Genomic DNA, 21,872 nt, shown 5'->3' on the forward strand with positions numbered 1-21,872 from the left:
GGCCTTGACATCTCTGTCCAATTGGTTTCCTGGTAATGACACCTGACTTTGTTTTTTCAACATTGCGCCTTGTCATTCTGTTCCAGATCCTTTCCTCCTTTCTCCATGTGTGCTACAAACAGTACACCAGCATTCCAGGATCAGAATGATTCATCATTTGAGTGTTAGTAGCAAAGTGATTGTTTCTATTGCAATCAAATGTACGCCATTCAGTATTAAAAGCAAGTTTAATCAGTACCCAAAATGCCAAAGTACCTGAACGTGCTGTGACTCCCATTTAGATGTGACAATACAGTCAAGTAAATTAATTGTGATCAAAGTTTCCTCATTATACAGAGGCAGGCTAGATCTAAAACTTTTCCATCTTACTTTTATCCTTCCTTTGGAGAAGCTTTTCCTCTGATAAGGTGTAACTGAGCTCCTCAGGTGCCTAGGGATCAAGATGCCACCAGCTGAGTACAAGAATATTTCACATGCCCCACTTTACAATCTGTACAGTCTCATACATTTTCAGATGTTGCATAAATGAAGAACTTTCAGAGCCTCTTCGTTCTGCCTGTGACTATTCTCAAATTTTCAGCTTGTCCAAAAGGCAGTTGAGATGAGTAGACACTCAGGTTTGTGATGTCAGCAGCACACTTCCAATTTAAAAATCTATTCATAAAATACTAATGGCAAGTTAGATGCCAAATGAATCTAATCGTAATGTTAATAATTAACAAAAGATAAAAGAAGTTATCAAAAACTAGAAAAAAAAATCTGCACACCATTTTATTTATTGTAAATACTGCACATATAATTTTGGGTTCTTGTGAATAATAAGACTGCAATTTCCACCTCAAAGTTATTTTAAACAGAAATAAGTATCTTTATTTATTTATAGCATATTGTATCTTCTTGTGTGGGATCATTTATAAAGATAAATGTAGCAACCATTCACAATTTTCTAAAAACATCATAACTATCCACTATGTTTCTGCAGATGTGTTTTTATTGCTTACTCATTGCACACAGCAAATCAATCACACACTTGTCCATTTTCATCCATAATATTATAGAAACTCAACAGCTTCCTCTATTACACTGCAAGCACCATTTCGCTGGGATGTTTAGTCTTTTTGGAACAGGCACAGAGTTTACAATCTTTACATTAATAATAATAATTCTTTATATTTATTTAAGGGTTTTTCTTGCTACTCAAAGTGCATTACTGTACATAGAAAGAAGGACGCCACTTCAACAACCACCAATGTGTAGCACCCACCTGAATGATGTGACTACAGCTATTATTGCACCAGCAAACTCACCACACATTAGGTATTAGGTGGTGAAAGGGTGAGAGGTATTTAGCCAGTTAGAGACAGGGGATGATTAGAAAATGACCAGGCCGTGTTGGGCAATTTAGTCAGGACATCAAGATACACTACACTCTTTATGAAGGATGCCCAGAGATCTTTAATGCCCACCGAGAGTTAGGACCTTGATTTTACATTTTATCCAAAAGATGGTGCCATTTTTACAGCACAACATCCCTGTCACTACACTGGGGCATTGGGATCCACATTCAGACCTCAGGGTGGACACCCCCTGCTGGCCTCACCAACACCTCTTCCAGCAGCAACCCAAGCTTTTTCTAGATGGTCTCAAATCCAAGTGCTGGCCAGGCCTGAACACGCTTAGCTTCAGGTGGATGACCCCTTCTGAGATACAGGAAGATATGGCTGCTGGATTTCAGATTTTACCATCTTTACATTGAAAATGATTAGTGAATAACTGGAATTTGAGAGATCTAACCCTGCTAGTGCATCAGCAGCCATTTAAGACTCCTGATGACTTCTGCACCTCACCCACATATAAACAAAGAACTTTAACTTAACTCAGAACTGGATTAAGCAGGTTAAATAATTAACATATAAAAAGAAAAATATATATTGAAAATACTTACTAACAATAGTCAGGTAATTGAAAGAAAAGATTTAACAAAAAATGTTACAGAGATACAATGTGCTACTCTGATATGAAATGATTCTGCTCACAGAATATTGATTGAATATTACAGAATATATTTTCAAAATTTATTGTACTGCTTCTGTCAGTTATCTTCTAATGACTGTTTTACTAACAATTTTTTTTTTTTTTTTACACGTCCTAACAGGTTACTGTGGCCCTGATAAGTCTTTTTGAAACAACACTGTTGACGTATCTCAGTTATAAGGTACATTATGCCTACTAACCTCAGATTGTTGCAAATGGAATTGCACCCAAGACATTAATGGAAGTTGTAAAGTGTAGACAATAACCTGTCACAATTATGTTTCAATGGTTTGTGTGAATACCGAATTCTAAATAACAGACAGCAAAAGTTTATGAAAGGAACAAACGAATTGGTTGCATCTTGCAAAAATCTAATTTAGTATCAGTAAAAAGCAAAGCATACAACACAATTTACAAAGACTTTCAGAATGCTTTGGATGCAGAATGGCACTGAAGATTCATTTTGAAATTAAAAACCACTGACATCAGAGGTACAGAACTGGATTTCAAGTAAGTTAATTGGATGGAGATAAAGAGTATAGATAAGAGGACATTGCTCCGTGTATCATCAATGAGATTCCTAAGGGATCCGACGTTGGACAGTTACTCTTTCAAATTCCTATTAATTACATTGGTTTTGATATGACTAGTAGATCTCTGAAATTCACAGGGGAAGCAAACACTGAGGAGGCAGTTGCACAACTGAAAAAGACCTGGACAATATTTTTATCATCTCGGCAAATACTTGAAAAATAAACTTTTAATGCCACAAAGTGCAAAATGCAGGCAATGTGAACATTAATTATATTTATAAGATGGGTGACGGTGACTCATAGGAAGCAAACTCTGAAAAGGATATGGGGGTTTAGCTTGAGGCAATATTCTCAACTCCTAGACAATCAGCAGATGTAATAAACAGACTAATAAAATATTTGGTTATATAGTGAAGCCTGTTGAATGTCACACTGAGACATCTTAATGTATTAAACCTAAAAAACCATGGGATTATATGGGCCAGTTTTTGAAAAAAGAAAAAAAAAAACTTTCATTCACACTTTGTGTCATAGCTCCTTCAGAACACTTTGATGCTTTTTATTTTCCAGGGGAACCTTTGGGAGCAAGTTCTTCGGATTCCATTCATCCTGGAAATGATCAATACTGTGCCCTTTTTGATAACAGTAAGTGTATTAAACAGGCATTACGAGAAATAGGAATACAAATATACTTTGAGTAAATGTTAGCAGTAAATATAATTATTATTATTAGTATGTTAATTTAGTAAGTTTATTGATATTTATTGCTTTTTACAGCGTTTCTTTAATTGTGTCTGTTTAACTGCATTAACGGATATTTGGGAGGCCCCACTGGATGTTGAGTAAAGTAAAAAATAATATTCTCTGTTATTTTACTTTTGATAACAATATTTACAGGGGACTTACACTTTTTCTTTCTTTTTTTTTTTTTTTATTTATTAATTTTATTACAATCGATACATAGCAATCAAGTTTTTACAAAAAAAAAGAATTATGCTAAGAACAGATCGATCCCCACCCTTGAGAGAGAGAGCAAGCCAAACGGTGTAAAATTTAAGGCTTGTAAAAATACCTAAATTAATAAATTCTCTGTGCTTTATAAACTCATTTCTCACTTTTTCTTTTTAAGCATTCTTTTTCCAACTACGCATCATTTGCTTAATACATTTTCTAATCGAGAAAAAATACGGCTCTTTGTAGCATATGAATTTGTCTTTATGCAAAGTGCTGTTTTTGGCTGATAGGACTGGACCATTCGGTTTACATTCAGTTGTCGTAATAATTCTGCATTTGCATGTTGTATTTTTTAATGGACATTTTTTTTTTCCATTTGCATAACGATTTTTCCTTGTTTTTTGGAGGCAAGAATTTATTTGAATCATTTTATATGTTTAAATTGTTTTTACACTCATGTAAATTAAACAAGATTCAGTGATCAAAATGTAAACGCAAGTAAAAACAGCAAATGTAAGAAAGAGATGTGGTATGGATAGCGATAAGAAAAAGGAATACCGTTGAATAAAGAAGTTAGGAAATTCATTGTTGCACATTTTCTTCCTTCTTTCCGTCCATTTTCTTATAAGCAAACCACGTCCATAAATCCTTTCATTAAGTATGAAGCCACTGCAGAATGATCATATAATTCTTAGAAAATTATTAACTTGAGAAATTTAATTTCTTCATAAAATGTTTAATTAAGTTAATCTCCAAGAAGCTACACACAAAATAACCTAATAATGTTTATAAGATTTTTGTGTGCGATTAGAAATACTGTGATAATAATGAAAATATGAGCTTTGCATATCTCTTTTATACAACGTCTTGACTATTTTGAAAACATAATTTCCTGTAAAATATGTAACCCTAGAAAAATAAAAGGACAGAGTTGGTTCGAATTTCATAATTGTTAACAATACTGACTTCAAATTATTGCTATTGATATTACATTATACTGTTTAATCCTTAGATCTTTGGTATTAGTTTATAATGAGGATAACAAAGAAGCCTCTGCAATACAATTTATTTAAAATATATTAGAGAACAGTTTGAATGTGCTTATGGGATAACTAGATTTATTTGCTACACTGGTAATATCCACCAATTTTAACAGGCGCACACCAGCAAGAAACAAGAGAACATGTGCCCCCCGCTCCCTATTTTTTTTGCCAATCTGATTTTGCAGTTGCAGCAACCACATCATTTCAGTAATCTTCTTATCACTTTAAAACTTATTAATTGGGTCAAAAACAGTGAAGACATTCATAGATTGGCTGTCCAAAACCACGTCCTATGGAGGCCAAGGGTGGAGCAAACCCTGGGATGCTTTTAGATGAAGGGAGAAAACGTTTAAACGTGGTGTCAGTCCATTACAGGGCACACTACTCACACTTGCTCACATGAGGTACAACCTAGATCTACTGAACACTGACACCATTTGCTCTGGACTTTTGTCCAAATTGAAATGGCATTTTTAACCAGCAAAACTGAATTGTTTCTAAAACACTCTCTGAAATGTGCACATTAGAAAATGCATGGTCTCATGTAACAGTGTGGAAAGGGAATACTGAGCTTTTCAAAAATGCTGATGTACAGTATACTTCTCATGCCATCAGTCGCAGACTTCAGTTTGTCCTGATAATTTCTTTTGATATGAGGATTGTCAGTTTCCTAATTTCATTTCATCAGCTGATGAATATTACACGTTGAAACACAAGAAAATGTCACTGCTTTATTTAAGTAGGACTCCTAGTCTATATTTCCCAAGGCACGGTTTTGTTCAACCTACACTTGTTTATTAGATTTAAAAGCAGTGCCACTTCATCATCTGTCCAGGCATAGATCTCTATTTTGTTCTTCCTCATTGTTTTGCTCTGTAAACAAAAAATGTGCTTGGCTGATATCTCATGCATGACCAATAGGGATGATTTTCACATTTTTGGGGTTTCATTGGGGATAACAAACTTTCAAAAAATGATCTGAAAATTCTAGTGTGGATGGAAAACGTTTATTCCAAAAATGCCATTTTCAAGTTTATCCATGTTAGTTCAAACTAAATCTTAGAGTCACTATTCAACTTAAGTCACATTCAGCTTTAGATGTGGTAAGCAACCAGAGTTTTTACCGAGGGATCTGCAGGGAAACCCAAGTTATGTTCCTCTCTTTCTGAGGCCAACGTTTGAGAAATCTGGAGGTCATGGTAAAGTTCGGACCCTTAGGTCCCTTATAGCGCCACCCTAGGAGAACAACTAAACCCCGGGTTGCTGCATGATCAGAAAACCACTAGGGAAAAGCAGTTTGTTATTAAAAAATCTTTCAGGGTAACGTGACCAACACTTGTCCTTATATTTGACCCCTCACCACATGTCCCAGATCAGCATCAGACAATAAACATTACCACATTGAAGAAGATTAAAAATATATACATACAGACAGAAAAAACGAACAAGTACCTAACAAGAATCAAAAACAACCTTAGACAACAGATTAGGGGGTGAGATGTTATCACCTAAGATAAACCAGTTTCCTCAAATTGCTTGATTGTCCTTACAGTTCCTGAGCAAGATGGAAAGTGGAAGCCTCATGAAGTACACCGGCAACCAAACCGATAACAAAAAAGTTCTGCCATACCGGTCCCAAAGAGTCGATTGCCCCAGAGTAACCAAAAAAGTCCATCTTAAGAGACGCATCTCCTTTGTATTGTCGAGTGAGAAAAAACTTCTTCCAGCAGATGGATTCTTGGCCCTACCTTGTTGCTTCTCCTTGCTCTAACGCACAATGTCTCTCTGACTCTCGTCCTGTCGGTGTTGTGACCTCCCCTTAAATGGTGTATTATCAGTCATCCATTTCTTGCAGGGCACTCTAAGGAGATGCAAACTGACAACGGGACAATAGCACTTGTGGCACCTGCTACACCCTTAGGTCCAGACCCTTCGACTAGCTCCTGGTGATAGGGCTTTAACAGGTTTGGTTTACCTGCTGTAGGCCTTAATCTTCAGTCGTCATGTATCTCATGTCCCTACTTATGTGTTCAATGAAATCCCTGGGTTGACACCTCACACACCGTAACCACTGAGACCAGAAAAATACAAGAATCTAGACCAAATTAATAGTAAAAGAAAATTGATCTTATTAAATAAAGCACAAAACAAAATACAACAATAAAAGAATACAATAATACAATTTAATACTATCCTTTGCCCTAAAAATAACAATCCATTCAAGGCAGATTCTTACACATGTTTTTGCATGATTATTCTAATATTTATTTTCATTCACTTTTATTATAGTTTCGGCTTACTATTATCTTAAAAAGCATATCTATTTTTGTTAAACTAAGTATTTCAGAGTGTGGCAATTGTGTAATAAAACATCTCAGTTCAAAAGTTCAGTTTCAACTTCAGCACACAAAAGAGGAACTTGCCCTTGTGGTTTTTACTGAACCTCTTACCCTTGAGTTTAGCCCTTAATTTAATGCTGAAGTCATTCATCTCAACATTTATGGTGTCACTGACAGTTTTGTTTTCTTGATCCACTCCATTTTTAACCTGAATCAGCTCTGTAGTGTGCCAGGGTGGTGTGTTCTCTTTACAGGAGTTAAAGAGGTTTGATCTCAATACCCTTTCTATATGAAGCACAAGATTTTCCAAGATTAACCTTATCGGTTATTTAATGACACAATGACTTGTTTTTTTTTTTTAGTTTTTTTTTTTCAAAAAATCATTCCTTTTATAAGTCATTATGAACGACTGTGGAAAAGCAGGTGACTGGTGTTGCAGAGCTGGTCTCTAAAGCACCTTTAAAAAGTGTTCACCCCCTGTTACACAACATTGAATCCCAGTAGATTTCATTTGGCTTTTTGACACTGATTAACAGAAAATGACTCTTTAATCTTAAAGTGAAGGAAGATCCTTGCAAAATGGTCTAAATTAATTACAAATATAAAACAGAAAGTAATTGATTACATAAGTATTCACAATCTCCAATATGACACAATCACATCAATCATCACTGGTGCAGCCAATTGTTTGTAGAAATCACAGAATTCAATGGAGATCTCCTCTCTGGGGTTTCAGCTAATTGTAGCATAAACGCACCTTATCTGGAAAGTCCAACTTGTGGTGAATCAGTATGGTGGTGTAACCTACACAATGAAGGCAAAAGAAAACTCCAAGCATCTCAGGGAAAGAATATTTGAAAAGAAGTCAGGGGATGGAGACAAGAAAATATCCAAGCAACTAAATGTCCCCTGGAGTCTGGCACAGCTGTAAACCTGCCTGGAGCAGGCCGCCTATAAACATTGAGTGACCATTGAAGAAGACAAGTCAGGGAGGCCATCAACAGACTAATGAAAACTATGAAGGAGATACGAGTTGCTGTGGCTCAGACCGGAGAGACTGTTCAGACAGTAGCTGCTGCCCGGGTGCTTCATTAGTTCCAGCTTTATGGGAGAAGCAAAAAGAGAAAGCCACCAGTAAAAAATGCACAGGTTGAGTTTGCCAGAAGACATATGGAAGACTTTGAAATAAGCTTGAGGAAGGTTCTACAGTCTGATTTGAGAAAAAAATGAAGGTTTTTTAAAACACCATATTTTGTGCAAGACAAACCACTGCATGTTGCATGTTACAAAAACACAGCATTCTCACTATAAAAGCATAATGCAAAATACAACGAGGTGGTCTGAAAGATACCTGCGATGTGGGAGAAAATTTGTTCCCCAGCAAGTCAGCAAACATGGGCATAAACCCAAGGCTTCTCAGAAATTGCTTAAAAACAGCTGCCCTGGAGTCCAGATATCAATCTAATTGAGAATGTGTCACTAGACTAGAAAAAGGCCGTTCACAAACGATACCTGTAAAACCAGACAAAGCTTCAACAGTGGCAGTGTCCAGATATTGACTTGAAGTGAGTGAATGTTTATATATTTTCTGTTTTATATTTTTAGCTATCTGTGCTACCCATTTATGATGAATTATAATCTAAGTAATAAAATGTGGACCTTAGCATTAACATTTGCACATCTTGTGGAATTTTTTGTAATGCATGTAGTAATAAAATGCATTGCATTTTTCATTCCAACAGATGGCGCATCATACACATTTCTAGTAATACAGTATATGCCATTTGGTGTGGAATTCGTAAAAGTAGTGTCAATGTTTGTGGTGTGCCATTTGTTAGAATGACAAATGCAATGCATTTTATTACCATCTGTTGGAGAAACAGACATAAGTAAATGGACACACAGATGCTTATCCTTTTATGAAGGTGGATTAATGTAGATCACTTTCAGAGATTATTTTTCTCATTTGGACATTAGAGTATGACACCCAAAAATGATATTATTTATGTGTTACTTCCCCCATTTACAGCAGTCTGCAGTAATGGCCATAGAAATGCTTGTTTTCTAGGCAGTTCCACAGGCTGATATTTATTTGATTATGCTGAACAGTTTTGTAAGTCACTTTGCACTGAAGCATCTTCTAAGCTAATAAATTCAAGATAAAATTTAAAAATCCCAATTTGCTATGTTGATAAAGACCAATGTGATACGACTTACTACAAGAATCAAAGTAATGTGCTTCAACAAATTACATTGTAAGAGCTCACACACTTCACACAAGGCACAGTGTTTATTTTATACTTCTTCCTAAAATTGTCTATATGTTTTTTTTTTTACCGTATATGCTCATGTATCAATCATAAAATCAGACCCCGACTTGTACGCCCATTCAAAAATGCAACACTTAATATATATATATATATATATATATATATATATATATATATATATTTGTTTACATCTTCTTGCCTCCTCCAATCTTGCATCAGTTTTTCAGACATATCGAATTTTGTTGCAGCAGCATAGTTATCAGTTTCTTTCACCACTTCGACTTTTAATTTAAAACCAGCTTCATATTTTCTTCTGATCTAACGCTCCATCGTAGATGAGGGATGCTCTTACAATAAAAGTGTATGAGGGTGTGAGATACAAACACCACAAATCAGTGCAAACATTGCTTCGGAGTAGTTTGGGTATTACCGTGTGGTCACGTAGGCACAATGAGAGAGAGAGAGAGAGAGAGAGACAGAGAGAGAGGGAGGTTAGGATCACACGCTGATACAGCGCATTGCCACACCCACATAGAAAAAAAGGCCGTGTGCTCCTTGTTTACTCTCTCAGGTGGGTGTTAGCATATCATAATCCCTTGTACAATAGCATGAGTTTTTGCATTTGACTTATAAGAGCGACATTATAAAATACCAGAAATTATACTGTAAAATCAAGTCCTGACTTATCCGTGAGTATATATGGTAAATAGTGTTTTAGTAGTTACACGAAATTATTAAAGCTGAAAAAAATGTTTAACGTGATTGGCCTTATCATTTATAAATGGCAATATTTTAATAAAGGCATGTAAACTTTGGTGATCCACTATGCATATGTTCTTTTTTCAGATATTTTGGCCGCCACTGAGAAATCTCTTTATTCCAGTGTTCCTAAATTGTTGGCTGGCTAAACATGCTTTGGAAAATATGATTGTAAGTGTTGACCCTTTTATTTTATCTTTATACACAAGTGCTCAGTGTTTGTTTGAATGATTATACATAATACTGTGAACAAAATCTAGGTAATTATATTACTACAAGTATATAAACCATATTAAAACACATTTAGTCAGCTGAAAAATGTATTTTAATTTAGGCTTAAAAATCTGTGACTTGAGAAAAAGCTTCAAATTCTTGTTTTTCACACATTAAATAATTCTTCTTGTTGAAGAAGGCAAAGGTTTCTTTGGATGGTGGCACTTAAAGGCATCTGAAGAGAGATTTCACTCGAATTGAAAATGCCCTTTAATCGACTTACACATTACATCTGCAATACATCTTGTTTATTAACTAGTTAACATCACTTTGCATTTGGTTGTAATTTGTTTCTTGGGGAATTAGCATTGTTGAAAATCACAGTAGTATCACTCACTTATTGTGTTATCTTCTTCTAGAAAAACAATTAAAGGGCTTAAACAAAAGCCTGAATGAGCTTTAACATAATTAGAATGACAGCTGTTGCAGCACAATACCCTAGGTGTAATCTGAATGCTGACGAGCTTCTGAAGATTTTACAAATACTGCACAATTAAAGTATATTTGGTAAAATATTACCATGGGATTTTTTTTTTTGTTTTAGTCAAAGAAAAATAGGGACGCGTATCAACATGGATTTGCATAAAAGTGTTTGATCTCAGAATGCATTACTAAGTGATACAATATGAAACCCATTAACATCGCAACTCATCTGCACAATACGCAGCTGTTTAGCACTGACTCATCTTGTAACTTAATGCGTTGATCATTTTAAAAAAGCAACTTGACTTTTTGTTTGTTTTATTTGCTCACAATATAAAAGAGCTTCGTATTTTTTTTAATCTTTTATTGAATTTATTAAAAGCATGTAACGTTCCATACAATCAAGTCAAATTTAAGAAATCAAACAACTAAAATAGTCTGAAAGTCTGTTACTCCAAAAGCTGTGGATAGTCCAATGATAGATATTCCACTCATACATGATAAGAAACAAAGAAAACATTTTTGTGAGAGTGAGTGGACTGCTGATGTGATGGAACCTGAATTCTCCATCTGTCTTTGAAATTATGTTAACTTGTCCACTATGTTGTTTTTTAGTTTTAAATCTTTTCAATTTGCTAACAAAAAAAGAGAATTGTTTTAATAATCAAATAATCTATGGCATCCATTGTTATTGCATTGTTATATCCTAGAGCAGGGGTGGCGAACTCCAGTGCCGCAGTGGCTGCAGTTTTCATTCTTACCATCTTCTTAATTAGTGACTAGTTTTTGCTGCTGATTTCTTCTTTTAATTAACTTGACTCAGGCCCCGTAGTTGTTTCCTTTTCTTTAATTAGCAGTCAAACAATGAGACACAAAACAAGCCACCACATGACCAGCTCCCTTGTGCCTTTACACAATATCTGAAATTAAAGAGAGGTGATGGTCTTGGTAAAGTTGATCTCTCAGGTCACCAAAACATTTTGACTGTGCACTTAGAAAGAACAGAAAAACAACAAGTTTTTGAAATGTATGCTGTGGCAGAATAAGAGCAGCAACAAGCCATGGAATTAAATAACGGCTTTAATTAACAGCAAGAACTGGCTTCTCATTAAGAAAGTGATTGGAGTTTGAAGCTCCAGTTTAGCTGGTCAACTGTTGGCTCGTTTCACATCTCATTTCTGCTTGGCTGTCATTTAATGAAGAAAGAAATCAGTTCAGAGGGCTGAACTCTTCTAATAGGGCTATTAAAGTGATGGGGAAAAAGTTAATTAGCAGTGAAAACTGGTCACTGATTAGGAAAAGGGTTAGAATTAAAACCTGCAGCCACTGCGGCACTACAGGCCTGGAGTTCGCCACCCCTGTCCTAGAGTATCATGATGGATATTGCTTTAAATCTGAACCAATATGTATTGTAAACTACAAAAAAATAACTGGATTATTAAATAATTGTTTAAGTATTAGTATGATCTGACAGACATAACAAACACAGATTGACTGTTCTTCTTCACCTTGACATAAGATGACTGCATGTTTTTCATATTCTGTATATCAATGATAAAGCAGAACATAAAGCTGGTCTCTACAGAAGTTGCACACATTTAACATGTCTTTCTTAACTCTTCAGAATGACCTTCACAGAGCTATTCAGCGAACACAGTCTGCTATGTTTAATCAGGTTCTCATATTAATATCTACTTTGCTGTGCCTCATCTTTACATGGTAAGTTTTGTTTTAAAATTGTGTCTCTTTTACCTAAAATGTTATTAATTATATTTAACATTGAGATTTTTTACTGGGGGGTGCAATGTTTAGTAATACTCCATCACAGTCCCAGGAATCTGCATTGAAATCCTAGCATATTTCACATTCGCAGGTGTGTACAGGTGGAAGAACATAGGGTTATTCCCAAGAAGTTTGGGGTGCCAGCAGGGCCACTCCTTTTAATTGCAAAATGAATATTTAGGCAAAACAATTGCACAAGGGAACAAAGAAGAAGACTAACTGGGATAAGAACTGGGCTCCACCTCAGAGTAGGATATTATAAGAAGTTACAAGGAGTCCCAGTCCCAGTGAGGAGCAGGAGGCCATGTTCAAGAATAAATGACGTCGTGATTTTATGCCATTGTTTGTTGTAATTTAACACTCATGTTAACATTTTGTAGTTTTCTAATGCTAACACTAAACCTTTACCACAAAGTTATTATTGTAAGTAATAATAATATTCAAAGTAGAAGAAAAAAAAAAGTATAATAAGGTACAATATTGGGCTAAGCTGGACGTAATTGTTGCCACTTTGCAACATCATGTGTAGCACTGTAATTAATACAGAGTAAAAATCTGAAACACACACACACACCAAAAAAACAGTTAAGCCCAATAATGAGGATGTTTATTGAAAAAAATGAATGATCCAATGCCGTACTTTCAGAAGACTCTTTCCCACTGTTATGGCTATGAGAAATGCTTTGTGAAGTAACAGTTATACTGAAACTTGCTGTATTATCGTAGTATATCCCTCTACTTACACTTTACCTTTATTCTTTAAAGGTAGGTGTACTCGTCAAGTTCGTTACCGGGTTGGTCTGCTGTTGCACTTTAAGATTAACACACACATACATTGATATACAGTGGTGTGAAAAACTTTTTGCCCCCTTCCTGATTTCTTATTCTTTTGCATGTTTGTCACACAAAATGTTTCTGATCATCAAACACATTTAACCATTAGTCAAATATAACACAAGTAAACACAAAATGCAGTTTTTAAATGATCGTTTTATTATTTAGGGAGAAAAAATCCAAACCTACATGGCCCTGTGTGAAAAGTAATTGCCCCTTGTTAAAAAATAACCTAACTGTGGTGTATCACACCTGAGTTCAATTTCAATAGCCACCCCCAGGCCTGATTACTGCCACACCTGTTTCAATCAAGAAATCACCTAAATAGGAGCTGCCTGACACAGAGAAGTAGACCAAAAGCATCTCAAAAGCTAGACATCATGCCAAGATCCAAAGAAATTCAGGAACAAATGAGAACAGAAGTAATTGAGATCTATCAGTCTGGTAAAGGTTATAAAGCCATTTCTAAAGCTTTGGGACTCCAGCGAACCACAGTGAAAGCCATTATCCACAAATGGCAAAAACATGGAACAGTGGTGAACCTTCCCAGGAGTGGCCGGCCGACCAAAATTACCCCAAGAGCGCAGAGACGACTCATCCGAGAGGTCACAAAAGACCCCAGGACAACGTCTAAAGAACTGCAGGCCTCACTTGCCTCAATTAAGGTCAGTGTTCACGACTCCACCATAAGAAAGAGACTGGGCAAAAACGGCCTGCATGGCAGATTTCCAAGACGCAAACCACTGTTAAGCAAAAGAACATTAGGGCTTGTCTCAATTTTGCTAAGAAACATCTCAATGATTGCCAAGACTTTTGGGAAAATACCTTGTGGACTGATGAGACAAAAGTTGAACTTTTTGGAAGGCAAATGTCCCGTTACATCTGGCGTATAAGGAACACAGCATTTCAGAAAAAGAACATCATACCAACAGTAAAATATGGTGGTGGTAGTGTGATGGTCTGGGGTTGTTTTGCTGCTTCAGGACCTGGAAGGCTTGCTGTGATAGATGGAACCATGAATTCTACTGTCTACCAAAAAATCCTGAAGGAGAATGTCCGGCCATCTGTTCTCTCAATTCAAGCTGAAGCGATCTTGGGTGCTGCAACAGGACAATGACCCAAAACACACCACTCAAAGCACTTTACATAGACAGGTGGGAGCCACTTTAACCATCTTCAAATGTGTAGCACCCATCAGCCATCATTGCACCAGTATGCTCACCACACATTAGCTATTAGGTGGTGAAGGGGTTAGCGAGATAGCCCAATAGAGACACAGTCTGATTAGTGGGCCAGAACGGGTAATGAGTAATTTATCCAGTACATCATAATAAACCCTACCCTTTTCGAAAGATGCCAAGGCATCTTTAATGACCATAGAGAGTCAGGACCTTCGTTTTTATGTCTCATCCAAAGGACAGTGCCATATTTACAGCACAGTGTCTCCATTACTGCACTGGGACATTGGAAACCACACACAAATCACGAGGTAAGTGCCTCTTGTTGGCCTCACAACAACTCTTACTGCAGCAACCCAAGCTTTCCTACAAGGTCTGCTATCCAAGTACTGGTTAAGCCTAAACATGCTTAGCTTCAGGTGGATGATCTGCTTTGAAATGCAGGTGGTATGGCTGCATGTTGTAAGGGTGTTCAAATTTTGGTGCAAACTTTGAGAAACAGCAGGTTTTGACATATTCAAATCATGGATATTGCAAAGCTTCCTTTTCTATGTGGCCAAAAAGCGCAACCTTACCAACACTTTAATATTGACCAACAACACATGGCTTCCCTGCATGGCTGTTTTGATTTTCAATTACATAACGTACAATAATATTAGAACATTAGAACAATCTAGACGAGAACAGGCCATTCAGCCCAGCAAAGCTCGCCAGTCCTATCTACTTATTTCTTCCAAAAAAGCATCAAGTTGAGTTTTGAAAGGCCCTAAAGTCTTACTGTCTACCACACTACTTGGCAGCTTATTCCAAATATTTATCGTTCTTTGTGTAAAGAAAAAAAAAAATGATTATAATGTACAATAATTTTATTATAATGATATTACAATAATGTTATTATAATGTTATAAATATAATTATAACATTATAATGTTATGAATAATATCCCATCGCTGTCAAAATGATGTCTTTTTAAGAGTTGCTCATCGTTTCCAAAACATTCTGCCTTTCTGGGATGTGCATGCTGATCTCCACATGGCAGCTCCTACAGAGTTAGTACAGCTCACAAGTTCTCCTAAATCCTTGTGAATTTAGGGGTAGTTTCTTAACTTACAAAAATTAATAAAATGGTTTTACTCATACTCCTAAAAGTAGGATCAAATTTGTCTCCCTCAGTTTTTTTAGCCATTAGCATGCGATAAATACAAGGACAGGTTTCTGCCATAACCAGGTAACTCACCTTATCCCAGTTTTGTGTGTGCACATAAAATCAGAGTTCAGTCTTAAACATTACAATTTTTTTCTTTACAAATTATTTAATTTACAAGCTGCAGAAACATTCCCACACTAAACATACTTTATCTCACTTGAATTTGTTAATTAAAATTGTAAACTGGCTTTTTTTTCTCTTCATGTTAATGTTTTAAATCGCATAAACTAATTTTTTTTGTTTTAAATTTATATAGAAAAAATAGTTAGGTAATATTAATGCATTACTCATGAAATACTTTCATAGAAAATAAATAATAAAAGCTGTTTGAACATTTTTTAAATCAATGAAAAAGGCTGCTTGCCTTTTATTAGTTTGCTTTTACATTCACTGATTCTTAATGGAAAAACACTATGTATTAATACATCATATTGTTATATTTAGCCATTTAGTACCTGAGTAAATATAAAGCAGCATTGCCATTTGCTTGTTGCCTGAGGAGTACAGATAAGTCAACTATACAGCCAAACAATTTGTAGAGACTTTAAGAGCTACTGAATGTCATTATAATTTCACTTTTATGGACCTGCTTTGCCAATAATTAACAACATTTACAAGCATTAAATGAATACTGCATTGAATAAGAAGATAACACACATCTAGAGCTAAGTAGCAGTGGTTGCTAGGAGTCCAATATATTTTAGAATAAAATAGAATAGCAGCAGCAGCAATTAACAGCTCTCAACAAATAAGTAAAGTACCTGTCAAGGTCTACTGAGCTCCCCCTTTTTATAATGATGGGCTCACCTGGGCACAAATCGGATAGTAAACCTTACATTTCTTACTGTATACTATAGAGATGCAATTACAAACATACACTTCCACAATAGCAAAACAAATTACATGCTTAACACAATATACTCCAAATTTTTGTGTTCTTGGCATGATAGGGTGGGGTTGCCGAGCATGGAGATCACAATGTTTGGGTCACAGACATGGGGGAGAAGGTGCAAAATCCACACAGGCAATGTTTGGAATTCAAATCAGGGACACCGGATCCACGAGGTGCTTACTGTGCCACTTGTACAGACTAGACAAGGGGGCACCAGCTCTGAGCAGAACTGGAATCAGGAGATGTCACCAAGTCAAAAGTTTCAAACCAAGTATCAGAACATGGTGCTCAGGACATGTTTTAAGATTAGTAGTCAAGAAACGGTGCAAGAAACTTTGGCAACTAAAAAATAAAACAAACATGTAACCAGAGCCAAAACTGTAAACTGCAGCCAAAAAAAACAAACAAAAATATGTAACCAGGAAATCAAAAACAACAAATCAATAAAAAGGTCTTTTGAAGGAATCCAATCAAGGACAACCAGAAAGTGTGTGATGCAACTTATACTCCAAAATGTTACATGTCACACACTTCTGGTTGACCATGCCTACAAATGGTATAGCAATAGTCCAGAAATACTCCACAAAATGGTGTCACAGGGGAAACACATCATATTTTCAATATTGTTAAAAACAACTAAAGCACCAAAATAGATGTGAAATTGGTGTTTTCAAGAAAATGACATTTCTCTGTTTTGCTTTTATGAAAAACACATGTAAATAATAAACATACAGCAAAAGCCAAGAAATGAAGCGGCAATAGGCACCCTTTGTTTGAAACTGCAATGATAAGTGAAAAGGCAAATTTCCTAAATAATTGTTGCAGGTTATTGTTGATGTCTGTCTACATACCAAAGACAATTTTCATGTCTTATAAAAGAGTTACCTGCTTTGAAGATCAAACTGATTTGATGTGATATTATCTACTGTTGAATTCTTCTCCGTACTTGTAATATTTTTATTTTTTATACTGTATTGAGGATTTGTTCTGTGTATGGTATTGTATTGACCCCCTTCTTTTGGACACCCACTGCATGCCCAACATACCTGGAAATGGGTATCTTTTTGAATTGCCTTTCCCAAGGTTTCTTCCATTTTTTCCCTTCAAGGGTTTTTTTGGGAGTTTTTCCTTGTCTTCTTAGAGAGTGAAGGCTGGGGGGCCGTCAAGAGGCAGGGCCTGTTAAAGCCCATTTTGGCACTTGTGTGATTTTGGGGTATAAAAAAATAAATTGTATTGTATTTGATTGGTATCTCATCAACATACAATATTGAGATACAGAACTGCCTGCTTCTTTTGAAAATCAACAGATTCTGGGGACATTGGTTTCTAATCAGCATACAATGGTATACGTAACTCGATAGCTAACAATAATGCTATTGTTTAATCAAAGAAACTGTTTCCATTATTGTTCAGAAAACAGAATTGATATGTACCATTGTTTAATGGATCATCATGTTGATCTAGGCCAGGGGTTCTCAACGTTGGTCCTGGGGGCCCATTGTGGCTGCACGTTTTTGTTCCAACCAGCTTCTATTTTTAATTGGACTCCTGAGCTAATTAAGTTAACTATATATAGACTTAGTCTGATAAACTGGAAGAACCCAAACTCTCCTCTTTTAAGTCAGTGGGAAACTGATGTGTTATATTATTTAAAATTGGAAAAAATCAAATACTCAGTTAGAGGATCTGTAGAGACTTTTTTCAAAACATGGCAGGATCTAATCAGTAATATTTTAAAAATAAGTTTATAAAGCACAGAGAATTTATTAATTTAGGTATTTTTACAAGCCTTAAATTTTACACCGTTTGGCTTGCTCTCTCTCAAGGGTGGGGATCGATCTGTTCTTAACATAATTCTTTTTTTTGTAAAAACTTGATTGCTATGTATTGATTGTAATAAAATTAATAAATAATAAAAAAAGTTAACTATATATATATATTTAAAAAAAAGCAGTTATATGGGAATAATGTATTTTTTTTTTTTTTACAATATTTTCATCGTGATTTTCATTCTATTTTGTTGCCGGGTGTTCTAATTGTTTAATTAATACATTATTTTCTAAGTAGTGGATCTAATGCTAAAGTAGTTGCAGCCTTTGGTTATTCAGTGTTGTTTGCCTGGGTGTTTGCTCTGCTGGTTGTCATTGTTAAGACAAAATGAAGGGAGCAAACTGGACAGAGAAAGGGCAAAATATAATGAAATCAACAAAAGGGAATTAAGCATTTAAATCTATGGCAAAAATGGAAATATTTTTAAATGTCTTATAAATGTAAACGTCATGCTGCTGTGCATTCTTAATGTAGAATAAGATAAGAGAAGAAAAAATACCAGCTAATTAATTGAGATCAGTGTTATCAGGTGCTGTCACTGATTATGAAGCTGGAACAAAAACCTGCAGCCACAGTGGCCCCCAAGGACCGACGTGATCTAGGCAGAGATTGAAGCAGGTATCTACCTTTGAGTAAATCAGAATAAAAACAAAAAGAGTGTGGTCAGAGACTCCAAACTGCTGCCTGTTCTGTTAAGCTTTTGGCATCATACCGCTGTGGCAACAGTGGCTTGTACCTGGCCCAGGTTCCTCTAAGCCTGAGGTCACAGGTAACACCAAAAACCCTAAAACAGGGGTCTCCGACCTTTTTCCCCTGAGAGCTACTTTTACACAATGAAAATGGCCGAGAGCTACTCATGTTTGATAATGTTTATTCTCATAGCTTATTTCAACCTAAACAAACTGAATAAGCTTATTTTGCCTGAATATTTACAAAATGTAGGTGTCCACAACTCACATTTTGCATTAAAACAATCACAAAAAATATTTAGTTCACCTGCAAGTGCATTTTGTATGCCTGTATGCATTTTCTAGTGTATCTCACGCTATTGAATTAAAACATGAATGCTGTCAAAACAAAACAATGCAATTCCAAATACACAGATATTCCTCATTCATTTGTCATTTTGTTGCATGTCACTGTTTCACTTTATTCACATGAACAACAACAACATTTATTTATATAGCACATTTTCATACAAAAAGTAGCTCAAAGTGCTTTACATAATGATGAAAAGAAAAATATAAGACACAGTAAGAAAATAAAATAACAGTAAGGTCCAATGGCCAGGGTGGGCAGAAAAAAAAAAAAAATCCAGACGGCTGGAGAAAAAAATAAAATCTGTAGGGATTCCAGACCATTAGACTGCCCAGTCCCCTCTGTCCAGTTGCATGTGTGATGTTTTTTAGTTAGTCAGATGACTGGCACTGCATGGAGTCAACAAGAGAGGCAGGTGTCTGGTGGAGTGGAGCCACTGAGGTTTACTCTTATGGAGTCATTTAAATGTTCATCTGTCAGTCTTGTTCTGAACTTTGATTTCATGACATTCATGTCAGACTCAGAGAGGTATGGAGACCCAAACACAGCAGACATTTTCAGAGCTGCTTGGTGAAGATTCTTATAGTTATATGGCTCTACTAAGCACCACAAATTCTTAGAATGCTGTTGAGACTTTAACTGCACATTATTTTAAAGATTTACTAATATATAATATATAAAATCCAGTGTCTGTCTGTCTGTACCCTTTTCACAAGAGAACTGCTTAACAGATTTAGATCAGGTTTTTTCTATAATTTGCTTGAACATTCCAGTTGATTTTGCGACTTCTCTCATTTCGCTATGTATCATAGTTTGCTTCTGGTATCTGCACAAATCCGAGAAAAAGGCCTTCGTCACTCACTTGCCAGCTTCGTGGCGTGTTCCTTAACTCCGCTTAGCTAGCGAACAAGAGAACAATAGAATTCAACTTTGTTTGACATTTAAAATAAAGTGTTACTTAGGTCTTGATCAGTTTGAGTCGGGATATTCTCTTAAGTGTATGCCACATTGAAAACATAGATTGCAATTTAGATTGTGGATCGTGATTTTGTGTTAAAAGGATCGTGATATGATTTTTTGGAAAGATCATCCCACCCCTAATTTGACTAATCAAGTTTTCAAATTTATGTAGGATTCATTAACCCTTTGGCAAGGTACTTGGAAAGGGGTTGCGAGCTACCGGTAGCTCGCAAGTGACGTTTTGGAGACCCCTGCCCTAAAACAACTTCAGAAGAATTTTTAGAGGTCAATTACAATTTATAAAAAAAATGTAAACAAAAAGCCTGATCACGATAAAAAAAAGGAAATTTGACAAATGAGAGCAGTCCATCAAGCGTGTATATTTAACTGATCCAGGATGTCAGGTTTTCTGCTTCAACTCCATGTCTCGATAGTTTGCTCCAGATTCCCATAACTATTTAAGTAAAGAAATGCTTCCTGGATTCAGCCCTAAATGCACTTGCCCTTAATTTCCAATTGTGTGTTCCTTAGGTATGTGACTCACCCTTATATTGATAAAGTAAACCTACCAAAATTATTTTAATGTGTTTGAGGATTTTGAAGACCTGAAGCAGTTCCCCATGCAGTGTGCTCTGTTTGAGACCAAGCAAGTTTATTTCTGCGTTTGTCAGAGTAGGACATGTTTTTAAGTCCTGGGATGCACTTGGTTACTCTCCTCTGCACAGCTCAAGTACTGCTTTGTCTTTCTTGTATGAGCATAACATCTCTTAATTTATATTCTTATATTAAGTTTTTATTATGTAATCTTACAAAAATTGTATTTGCCTTTTTAATTGCTTCTTAACATTATGTAGCTGACGAAAATTAAATCTTTTGTAAAGGTTGCATTCTGCAGGACAGTGTCTAACATCTTGTATGTATAATTGGTGTTCCTTTTGCCTACGTGTAACACTGTGGTTATGACTCCACCAAAATGGGAGCACTGAGAATCAAAACAGATGATCAAATTCTTGTGTAAACATGCATGTGATGCTATAATTTGTAAAATATTATAGCAACCAGCAGGAAAGCAATTAAATAAGCATCTAAAATTCTCACATCACAGACCTTATCTTCGTTAATGGGTGCTATTGCTTAAATTATTGGGCAATCAGCAAAAAGAAGAAAACAAAATAAAGAAGTACACTCTGTTGCCTAACTTCCTGTTGTTTTATTAGTTATATTTGTTTTTGTTACAGGACTGCAAGGTCATTCTCACTTTATTTAATGTGAAATGTCTCTTCGATCATAAATCAAACAATATATACAGATAAATAGGTATTTATTTGTACTTATTTAAACTATTCAACCAAAGCCTCTCCTGCTCCCTCTTAATTATATTAAAACATTTTCCATTTAAAGCACAAATCTTATGTGGCAAAACAACTAGAGGATCTCTAAATACTGAGACATGAAGGGAATTATGATATTGACTTAACAGGTTACACAAAATCCCCACCCACACACATCTCTCTATTGACTGC

General features: G+C 35.7%; 1 protein-coding gene across 3 annotated transcripts in view; it reads left to right on the plus strand.

Annotated features, from left to right (window-relative positions):
* kcnt2 (potassium channel, subfamily T, member 2) overlaps positions 1 to 21,872 on the plus strand; it is a 368,106-nt gene that overhangs the window by 89,418 nt on the left and 256,816 nt on the right. For all 3 annotated transcript variants that reach the window (XM_039735377.1, XM_039735379.1, XM_039735378.1), the window contains exons 6-9: positions 2,156 to 2,215; positions 3,138 to 3,212; positions 10,020 to 10,103; positions 12,253 to 12,347. In XM_039735377.1, coding sequence (XP_039591311.1) covers positions 2,156 to 2,215; positions 3,138 to 3,212; positions 10,020 to 10,103; positions 12,253 to 12,347 — 314 coding nt within the window. The remainder of the gene's footprint in view (positions 1 to 2,155; positions 2,216 to 3,137; positions 3,213 to 10,019; positions 10,104 to 12,252; positions 12,348 to 21,872) is intronic.

The sequence above is a fragment of the Polypterus senegalus genome, chromosome 14, assembly GCF_016835505.1.
Source record: "Polypterus senegalus isolate Bchr_013 chromosome 14, ASM1683550v1, whole genome shotgun sequence".
NCBI lineage: Eukaryota > Metazoa > Chordata > Cladistia > Polypteriformes > Polypteridae > Polypterus > Polypterus senegalus.